Source organism: Anarrhichthys ocellatus, unplaced genomic scaffold (genome assembly GCF_004355925.1).
Source record: "Anarrhichthys ocellatus isolate YVR2014 unplaced genomic scaffold, GSC_Weel_1.0 scaffold1471, whole genome shotgun sequence".
NCBI classification, from domain to species: domain Eukaryota; kingdom Metazoa; phylum Chordata; class Actinopteri; order Perciformes; family Anarhichadidae; genus Anarrhichthys; species Anarrhichthys ocellatus.
The window spans coordinates 1-11,160 of NW_022281445.1; the positions used below are offsets into that span (position 1 = coordinate 1).

The 11,160-nt window shown below is 46.3% G+C and overlaps 1 protein-coding gene across 1 annotated transcript; it reads right to left on the bottom strand.

Annotated features, from left to right (window-relative positions):
• Positions 1-6: 6 nt before the first annotated feature.
• Positions 7-11,137, bottom strand: LOC116377626 (uncharacterized). Its single transcript, XM_031839295.1, has 7 exons — positions 11,017-11,137; positions 6,354-8,912; positions 5,496-5,604; positions 4,086-4,360; positions 3,755-4,005; positions 2,598-2,832; positions 7-2,511 (listed from the first exon to the last, which is right to left on the bottom strand). Exons 2-7 carry the CDS (start codon positions 8,733-8,735, stop codon positions 2,248-2,250), a joined length of 3,516 nt encoding a protein of 1,171 aa, XP_031695155.1. The 5' UTR covers positions 8,736-8,912; positions 11,017-11,137; the 3' UTR covers positions 7-2,247.
• Positions 11,138-11,160: the final 23 nt, after the last annotated feature.

An 11,160-nucleotide genomic window follows, 5' to 3' on the forward strand; every position in this document is an offset into this window, starting at 1 on the left:
GTGTGTGTGTGTGTGTGTGTGTGTGTGTGTGTGTTGGGAGGAGTCTCTTTCCGCTGAAGGAGAAGAAGCTGTTGATCAAGTTCGATTTTTCGGTTTTGCTTTCATGAAACTTTCCCTGAGGTTTGTTTTCTGCTAAAACAATAAAGTTTGTGTTTGAATTAGAATTTTGTGCGTGTGTATGTGTGTGTGTATGTGGTCACACAAAGATCGTCAGCAGCTCTACTTTCTGAGAAGACGGAGGACGTTTGGAAGGAACGTCGGCATCCTGACTAACTTCTACAGGTTCAACCTGGGGAGCTGGATGGAGGTCTGGAACGGGAACTGTTCCGCCCACAGAACCCTTGAGCCCATCAGGACACCAGACCCTCAGACCAACAGACCACCAAACCACCAGGCCATCAAACTACGAGACCTTCAGACCACCAGACCCTCAGGCATAACATTTCTCTTTGAATAGATAGACCAACAGGGTGGTCAGTAGGAGACGCAGTGGACTGATTCAGGTGTTAGACTCTTTGTGGGGATTTGTGGATGACGACTGTTGTTGGAAGCGTAAAAGTGAAATGTTTCGTTAACTTTGGTCATAAATCACAGTGACTTAGTGCTAACTGGTGACTCTCAGCCAAATGAGTCAGCATATTTTTCATTGATAAAACTTGGGGACATTATGTTTGTAAGTATTGAAAAAGTTACAAAAGAGACAAAAAAAAGGAATAAGTATCTACTATCAACTTATTCTATGTTAAATACTGTTGTATGTACTCGTCGCTAGTGCTGACCCGACACATTACATTACATTACACAGACTACATATGACTAATAAAATATAACGGAATTTAACAAGTACATTTAGCCAAGTTTTGTACTTATACTTTACTTGAGTATTTCCCTTTTCTGCTACTCAATACTTTTACATCTCAGAGGTACAAAACCTACAGACGTTTCCAAGAGACTAAAAGAAAAAGAAGAAAAGGTCTCCTCTGTGAATGTCTGAGGCTGAAACAAGAGGGACATTACAACGGTGTCCTGAGGTGAACGGACATAAAGACGTGGAGGGAACAATTAGATGCTGACGCATTGTTAAATGCAGACTTTACAGGCTCTGTGGTTCGGTTCTATGTGAAAGTAGATCATGTGGAGCTGGAGGAGGATGTGGAGCCAGAACTGATCACCAAACACAGACCAGAGGAACCTAGAGTACTCAAGTACTCTACTTGAGTACAAGTGTGAGGTACTTGTACTTGATCATTTCTATTTTCACTACATTCATCGCTACAACAAAGACTGGACAGGAAGGACCAGGTATGACATCGCTACAACAAAGACTGGACAGGAAGGTCCAGGTATGACATCGCTACAACAAAGACTGGACAGGAAGGACCAGGTATGACATCGCTACAACAAAGACTGGACAGGAAGGACCAGGTATGACAGGTATGAAAAAAGTGAATGGACTTCAGCTCCTCAGAAACAGCTCAGTGTCGCCCTCTTGTGTGTGTGTGTGTGCGTCAGACACTCTATAATTAAACTCATGTGTCCCATTAAATCCCCACACACATGCATGTAAACGCACACGTTTGTTCTTCAATACTTATGAGGACTCATTGACATACTGCATTCCTTGTTTTAAACATCACACAACCTTTTCAAGATTTAAAGACAAAAACGTCTCTTAAAAACATCCTCACTCTCCAAACACTTAAAGAGACTCTGAGGACCAACTAAAGAGTCCTCACTTCCCTAAATGTCCTCCTACTCTCGAGGTCTAAAACTCAAACTGGTCCTCACAAAGATAGACAAGTGAACACCAACAGTAACCACTTCACGTCTCTCTGGTGTCACCGTGTGGCTGATCCGTGTTACTGCAGCAGGTAGATTCTATTGTTTTTATTTCTAGTACATTTATAATACATTTTACATGCAGTCATCAGTTTGCAGATTTGAAAGGTTGAATATATAACTTTTCTTCATTAAAGTGTCTAAAAACAACTACCTGTGTTGTATACGTTGTTGAGTTGTGTTCTTATGTTATCACAAATGTTTCAACAATGTTCAAACAGAGAAATCTGTAATTACAATCAAGGTAACGGTGCGTTTCATTTGGTCTCCTGTCAGTGGCATCATCTACTATTTGTGCAGCGTCAGCGTCAGCTAAGCTGAGCTAACGTTAGCGTCACACTTCCCAGGATGGAGACAGGAAGTGGAGACTTCCTGTCCTCAGTCTGGACCTGCACCATCAGCCGTGACTCACCTGGGGCTGCTGTGGAGCGAGGGGGCCGAGTTCGCCTTGCGGAAGCCGTCTTTGAGGATGGACCGACGCCACGACTCTTTCTCCGACTTGGATCGAACCGGAGAGCCAGGGTCGTCTTTGGAGCAGCCTCGAAGCCCCGCCCCCAAGTCACTGAGTGCGATTTCGGAGCGAGACGTCTCCGACGGGGCGGACGGGTCCGGACGGACCAGCGGGGCGAAGCTCAGCTCGATGATCTGCTTGGCGCTGTCGCAGATCTGACTCTGAACGGCACAGACACATCAGCGTTACCTCCTGCGGTCGTACGGGACGACGTTGACACGATCACCGTCAGCTTCGCTCGACCTACCTGGATCTCAGGGGTGAGGGTGGGCAGGTCGAAGGTGAACACCGACGTGGATCCAGAGGTCAGGAGGTCCACGCTGTCCAGGCTGCTGTACGAGGTGCCTTTGGCCCGGTGAGACTCCATGATGCTTTCAAAGTGGCGGCTGAAGGAGTCCAGGTTGCTCTCGGAGGGTCGTCGGGGGCTGCCGATGGAGATCGGAGACTTGAGGCCGCCGTGCGAGTCGCACGCCGCCAATGACCTGAAGGGGAAAAAGAAAACGTTAAAAACCCATCAGGCACGCGGGTACATTGTAATCCTATTAACCAACACGTCCTCCAGGGATCGAGCTGAACTACACGAGTGAATCTGGTCAGCAGCTCAACAGGAAGTGGGTCAGCACCGTGAAAGAATCAGACTTAGATCACAACAGTGAGGCCTCATTTGTGACTCTAAAGGGTCCAACATCCAGACGTAGCAGGTGAGCGACATCAAACATTCCAGCCTAACGTTTCTCCTGAAGAACAAGACTAGATTTGTTGGTAGGGCTGTGAAATCACCAGCTTTCTCTGGGCTGCATGTAGGAATGCACCGATACGATTTCCAGTATATAATAGTATATAAACATAGAAGGCCCCATGGTCCAGCTGTTTGGAGTCCGGTATCTGTATTGGTGCATCCCATGCTGCATGTGGGCCAACACATTTATACGAATCCTCCTGATCCGATTGACAAATATCAGCTGTTTTCTCCGCTGCTATTACAACGGACTCTTTCAGGAAACACAGATGTGAGACGACGTGGAGTGGAACAGACATTAATCCAGTAAAGATGAAGCTACATGATGGTGATCAATGGACCTCAAATAAAAGAATAAATGTGAGACGTGATTTAAATGGACAACAGCTGATTTAACCGGATCATTAACAGGAAGGTATCAAACTACTTTCAAAACCTCAGTGACCGATGGTCGCTGGTAATTTAACGACAAAAAAAAAAAAAAATCAGGTTATCATCACACAAAACAAAGTTGTAGTCCACAGCAATGGACTCCAATGGAATCCATGGAAACATTACACTTCCTGTTTTCTGGAGCATTATGGGAACTGTAGTTTCAGACCTTAGAGCATGATTATTATTGGAGGGTCATTGAGGTGGGGGACAGTTCCTGGTGGATCTCTCACCCCTTCAGCAGCAGACTGAACACCTCGTCCTCGTCGGCTCTTTGTCTCTGTTGATCTCCCAGCATCCGGACACTGGCCCAGCTCACCACTGCTTCCTCCTCCTCCTCTTCTTCTCCCCTCTTCTTCACGCCACCTGTCCGGGGTTTCGGGGAGGTGTCGGCCGGGCTGAAGCTGGAGTTTCCCAGGACGCTGCGGTTACTCCCAAAGGCCGAGTCTGCCTCCTCGGCCGCCTCAGCCTCCGCCCGCATCACCTACACAACAATGATCAATATTTATCAAACGAGAACATGACGTCATTCTAGATGAACCGGATCAGGTGAATTCAGACCACCTCGTCCAGGTCGGTCTCCCTGTAGCACCGCAGTGGCACGGAGTCCAGATCCGTCTCGGAGTACTGGACGGTCCGGCGGATGATGCCCGTCCTGGGGGTGGAGCCTCTGGGGTCGGGGGTCACCAGCTCCACCTCGATCTGCCGCACCGCGTGATGCGACAACCTCGGACCCTTGCTGCCCCGCCCCCTCCTCTGATTGGCTGGTTTCAGACGGAGGGAGGAGGGAGGAGTGGGGCTTGGCGAACCGCTGGCTGGAGGCGTCGTGGACGGAGCGTCTGCAGGAGGAAAGAAGTGTGTTGATTTCTATGTTTTATGTCTGTCCTGAAGATGTACCAAAAGGTTCTGCATTAGAACGTGTTCCGTATCTATTTTTACACACATTATTAGCAGGAACAGCCAGTCTAGTGAAGATATATTTCTATGCAGATGATACGTTTGTTTGTACATACATACATACATACATACATACATACACACACACCTTGAAATATCAAATCTCTGAGTATATCTGTATGACAAAAACTTTCTACATTCACACCTTGGGAGAAAGAAAATGCTAAATATTTTATTATTTTGCCTTTAGATTAGATTTTGCTTCGGAGGAAGAAAAGATGTTCTGGATTATGTCTTGGATTGTAGCTCTTCAAACATTTACATAAATAATGTATTCTGTGAAATGATCGTTCTCTGCTGGGTTTCTTGCTGTGGAACAGTTCAAACAGGGAGTTCACTTCATTTCTCGCTCCTGTCATATGCTAATTTGAGCCTTTGGTGAAAAAATAAATAAATTAACAATTTTAGCAAATTGAAACTAAAGGTTAGGGTGATGATAACTGTGTGGTTAGTTATATGTCGTAGTGGTAGCTTAGATTTACAGGATGAATCAAGACAGAAATCATGGTACAATGAGACCAAAGCAAGCAGACATTAAGGTCGATGACGCTGGTGAACCAGAAGCGTTTTTAAATAGACGCTAGTGAAGAACAGAAAGTGGATGTAGTGTAGTAATACTTGTGAGTAGTGTTGCACATACTAAGACCTGTTCAGCTGTATTAAGCTTCAGCTAATTGGCTTAGAAGAAGACTGGAAGCTAATGAAGCTGCTTGTTTACTTCACTGAGCAGAGACACAATACAAGAGAGACCTGGTATTGCTTACTGCTGATAGTAACACTGACATCTACTGATATACTACTAATACTACTGACTACTGCTGATAGTAACACTGAGGATCTCTTGGCTTAATTAAATAATTGAACACCAAATATAATGTAATATCTATAATTGTGACTTCCGTTACAGCTTTGTTTCTATCCTCACTTTGCTCAGAACGATATGGTCTATTTTTATTTTTGCTAGCAAAATGTAAACATTGATAACAATAAATAAGTGAATAAGTGAATATAAATAACCTTTACTGCAGAGACTCTCCTCCGTCTGACCTCCAAACAGGAACTCCCACTTGGCTCTGGCGATCTTCTGCGACCGCGAGGACGGAGTCGTCGACGAGCCGCCGTCCGACTGCGTGAAGAGAAACGACAGCAGTATATTGAAATGATGCGTTTCACACAGAAATACCATACAAGTTATAGTTATTAATGCACATGTTTGGCAACCTCTAGGTTGGTAACAACCTAAACCAAATGAATACTTCCAGTAGTATTAGTAGCAGTTTTCATTTGAAAAGGGGAATTAGAACTTAATGTGAATTCATTTTTAAAGCCTCCCAGCTCCACAGGAACGCAGGGTACACCAGTGACTTAACAGGGTTCAAGAAGATTTCAAAACAGCATCAGAACTCCGTTAAGACACTTTAGAATCATACAATAGTGATATTGTCACAATTACAATTACTAATTTGCCCAAAAAAAAGAAAAATGGTGCATCTCACAATCTTAAAACTGAAAAGAAACAAACTTTTGTCACCATTAAACAATATTTCCCATTAGTCTAAGACCCAGAATGGCCCAAGCCTCATGGGAGATGTTAAATGCTAAGAAGATACTGTTTGTTGTAATGATGAGGCTGATGATGGAATCCCTCCATAAGGAAACACACTGAGAACAGAAAGTAACTCACTGGTGAAGGAAGAACTATATTATATATTTATTGTTAAGGTAATTGTGTCAATAAGTCACAATGTGATGGGAAGACTCAGCAACAGACAACCTCACCCTCCTCACAGATCCAAAACATCCACATAATCTACATGATTACCTCCTCACACAACAACCATCCCCCCCCCCCCCCCCACCCCCCACCCAGCCGACCTGTATCCCTGAGCCGGTGTCTGCCGTGTCATGGCTGGACTGGCTCGAGGTTTCGGGGGACAGACTGTCGTTTCTGTCCATCTGGGAGTCTCCCATGCTGCCCGTAACCCCACTGGAGCTTTGAGAGGCAATCCCAGCAGCCCCGCTGTGATCCTGAACCTCCTCCCTCTCGTCCTTGGACACACTTGTAACTGGCGCTTGACACTCCTGCACCGATGCCTCCATTCCTTCGTCTCTTCCAACCTTCCTGCGATGTTCCTCTTTGCTTGGAATGTACACTCTAGAGTCCGACTGTCTGCAGTCGTCTTCACAGAGTTCGTCCCCATCCTGGACCGGTCCAGCGTCCGACCAGCTCACGGGGAACGCTTCTGAGAGAAGTCTCCTTGAGAGTTCAGGGCTTTCCTTCAGAGATCTGTCAAAGAGGTGATCATACTGCTTCCGCTCCATGCTGGGCGGTTTGTGGTCTCCAGTGTACTGTGGCAGCTGGTAGTGGTGCAGGGCAGACACGTCCTTAGAGGGCGATGAACCACGTTGATACCGTGGGTCCAAGACTGGTGATTGAGAAGTGGCTGCACAGTGCAACCTAGCCGGCAAGGCTGAAGATGCTGGCGAAGACGGGCCTTTCTGGGATAAGAGCGGTGAGACGCGTCCTGGTCTGGTTTGAGGCGTTGCTTTGTCTGTCTTCCATCTGAGGTTCTGGTTGTCGGCCCGCAGAGTCTCAGGGGAATTTCGCTCATGAATAGTGGCATACGGTTGGGATTCGCTCAGGAATGACATCTTGGGACTCTCTGACCTCAGTGACTCAGCTTGAGAATATGTTGGAGAGGGAGTCCGCCTCTCAGCTAAAATATTGGACAGCTTGGTAGCTTCCACCTCTAACTTACAAGCCACTTCAGAATTGAAGGATGGGGAGATGCTTCTCCTGCCATTGGTTGGGCTGACTGTGTCACTGGCTCTGCTACTGCAGCTTGACGGTTTGTAGTGAGTCTTGATGGATACGTTATCACTAGTGCTGTAGTGTGTACTGTGTGTAGCATTATGATTAGCATTGATGTTGGTACAATAGCTACTACCAACACTGTGTTTGGGGTTCCCACTAGCTTGATAGCCAGTCCTGGAATGGTTGCTGGTGTGGAATATGCTAGTTGGGATCTCATGCTGGATGTCTGTGGGTCTCCCCGCGGGTAACGGTGGGTGAAATTTGCTGGACAACCTGGGGCTCTCTTCCCCCACCCATGATCTCTGCTGGCTCTGGGGAGGGCCACGAGAGCCAAGAGGTGAGGTTTGAGCTACTGAGTGGGAGCAGTACCCACTGTGAGAACACAGGTGGTCGGAGGCAGGACTTCTGGGTAGTCCATTCACTGAACTACGGCAGACTCCCCTGTCCAGCAGGGCCTTTGATGGCAGGGTAAGGGTGCTGCGGGGCAGGACAGGTGACCCCCCCCAGGACCGGCAGCGGGGGGACTGGTAGTGCCGTGGCAAGGTTGGACTGTAATTCTCTGGGTTGTGCCCAGCAAATCTGTGCCTAAGTTCTGGGGATCCAAATTCCTCCAAGGCCCTGTAGGTGGCATCTCTGGCAACTGGGTCTGGGCTCGCCCTCTGCAGGTAAGGCGAGCCTTGTAGGGTCGGACTCCTGGAGGTGTAAGGGTGATTGTGGTAAGGGTCCCCTTGCCCTGGCTGCCCATTGCACCACACTGGGTCACTCAACCTCTTTCGGAGCCGCTGCCCCTCCATTCTGTTAGGAGGATTGCTCAACTCACTTTGGCACACAGAGGTACAGCGGCCCCCCATGCTGTGAACGTTAGCTTTCTCTATGTAGCCAAAGGTCACCACAGATGTCTTCCCTTCCTCACCCACAACCCCTGGGACTTCGTAGGACCTGCGGTTGCTGGTAGGTGTGGAGGGTATGGTCACTGTCCCAGAAGATGTAGAAGATGGGGAGATAAGCATCTTTGCCCGGTAGGGATCCATGTCAGAGGAACAGGTGCGTCCCAATGAGCCATGCTGGCCTAGACCAGTTGTTCCAGGTGCAAGGACCTGGAGCAATTGATTGATACCGTCATGCGACAAATCCTGCCGGTGGAACTGGGTGGGACACCCTGTAGCATCAGGGTTTTGGAGTTGGAAGCTGACAGAGTGCCTGGAGGATGACTTTGAGGGGGATAAGCAGTGGCTTCCAACCCCAGTTTGGTGATGAGAGACTGGGGAAAGATTCTGACGGCGGTTGGGGCTGGAGCTTCTCTGAGATTGAGGGAGGACGTCTGGGCACTGAAGCATCAGGTGAGCAGTCCCATCATCTCTTCCTCCAGGCACTTCATTTTCCTCCTCGGCAACAGACCTCACTTCAACGTACAGGTGGAGCACTTTACCTGCCTGGGACATGGTGGCACCTTAGACACCTAACTGCACTGAACTTCCTTTTTTCCTTGGACCGTCGCTATTTGTGCGAAGGGTCCCTTGGCTTCCTGGTACCCAGTAAAGTCCAAAACTGTTTGATGAAGGTCAGAGGTGGAACTGGACCACCAGGTCTGTCCTCCATCTGCTCATCGTCACTTCAACCTGCAACAGGAAGCAGAGACAGAGATAAAGTTAACATCCCCAAAAAAAAAAAAATCTACAGACATTCATAAACAACTGGACAGATGATCTCTAAACTTAACGTTCTTCAAGATCTCACAACACTCTTTCATGACACACTGCATTTCCCATTTCATCAAGAAGAAAAAAAAACAAAAACACATAGGTTAGTGTTGTGTGCTTTGATGCACGGCTTTGCATCTGCTGTGGTCACTTCGGCTCGTAGCAGGCGAGGATCGAACCGCTAACCTTGCGGTTGCCGGACGACCCTCTCTACCCAATGAGCCACGGCGGCACCCTTATGTTCTAAAGTTTAACCAAAAGTTTTATTTTGACCCTACTATTAACGTTGTGGATGTTGCTCTATAAAGGTCAACTAGTGTTCTCAGACAAACTGGTTCACTGCTACAATCAGAAACCAAAGACAGATGCATCATGCTGTATTGAAGAAGACTTGAAACTGGAGATTGAGACCATAAACTCATGTTTACAATGTTTACTGAGGTAATAAATCAAGAGAGAAGTAGAGTCATTTTCTCATAGACTTCTATACAACCAGAGGAGTCGCCCCCTGGTGGTCACTAGAGAGACTGCAGCTTTAACATATGCGTCAAACAGCTTGGTGACTTTAATGTAGTTCTTGAGAAGATTGCACGACGTGTCTTATACGAAGACTTGTGTGTTTTATGACTCCTTGGTGTCTAGATGGGGGGGGTGGGGTGGGCGGGGGTTAAAGATATTTAATAATTTACCAACACTTCGACATGACAGTCGTCTTGAGGGTAGAAGACTGTCGTGTAGAAACGTTGGTAAATCATTAAATATCTGTTGCACCGTGGCTCTCTTATCTTGCTTTATTGCTTGTGAATTGCTACATGAATAAGATTTCTTATTACGGCTGAAAACTGTGCTCTTGATTAATCTCCATCCACTGGTTCACACGTTTAACAGTGAACAGAGTTCAGACAGACAGAAACTCAACACCAGCTGCTGTAAACAACCTCAGGTTTGATTTCAATCTAAACGACAATGAGCGTCGTCTCCACTCGCTGATCAGCAGCTGACAGAATGTCCACTGGGACACCAGAATGTCCACACATACAGTACGTTTTATAGGGAGGCAAACTGTAACAGTAGGTTCACGCAGTACACTTTACGTAGATGGATGCACGTAACGCAGAACCAGAGTTCACAAGCACGAGTTCTTCTTCCATGTCAAACTTAAAGCTTCCAGGTATGCAAGGAGGAAGGGAGGCCATGTTTACATTATTATAATTCTATATTTAGTCTATTGTAGGCACGTGTCATTATAGGTTGTTCTATTCGTTATCTTATTTATTTTCTTCTGCATGTTGTGTTTTGGTTTTCTTCTTAATTGATACATTTTGATTTTAGACATTGTTATATTTTATATGTTGTGTACATTGTTGGATGAGATGTCGAGTGTTTTGGTTTTTCAAATGGTACACAAAGCGCAGCGACATGAATTGACCGACACATTACAGACATGACAACATCTCTACATGAAGTTATTGTTGTTACTGATCATTGAGAGAGGTTCGTTTTAATCACAGTAGAGACCATGTGAGGTGATTAAATATCTTATTGCTGAGTGAGTACGTTGTCTGTTTCTTTACCTCTTTCATGTATTTTAGGTTTATATGCAAATAAATAAAAACTAAAAAACAAAGAACTTGTTTCAGGAGTTCGTGATCAATAAATGAACTTAAACATCAGATCAATAATCAAACTAGTTTAGTAATAAATCAACTCATCGGTCATTTTTACGGTGTGAAGCCGTAAAGACGTTGAACTGTGAACTCAGTTTAAAGTTCACAGCCACGCAACTAAAATAGTACAATATTACATCCTCACATGTACGAAGACATGACGAAATCCTGTCAGTCTGCAGTTGTGTGTGTGTGTGTGTGACTGATAAGCACACACTTACTTTTCCTGGACTCTGCTAATAGGATCCCCCCCCTCCTTCTCTTCCCCCCTCCCAGAATGCACTGCTCAATCCACCAACACATTTATAAAAACAAACGTATGCAGACACATGTACCGACACACACAGTAACCTTACCTGTGTGTCCCCTCGGCTGCTGCAGCGATGTCCCCCGAGTTGCTGTGGTAACCTCCTCTTTCCGCCTCAATCTCTCTCTCCGTTACAGAGTAACCTGGTTTCCTCTCTCTCTCTCTCTCTCTCTCTCTCTCTCTCTCTCTCTCT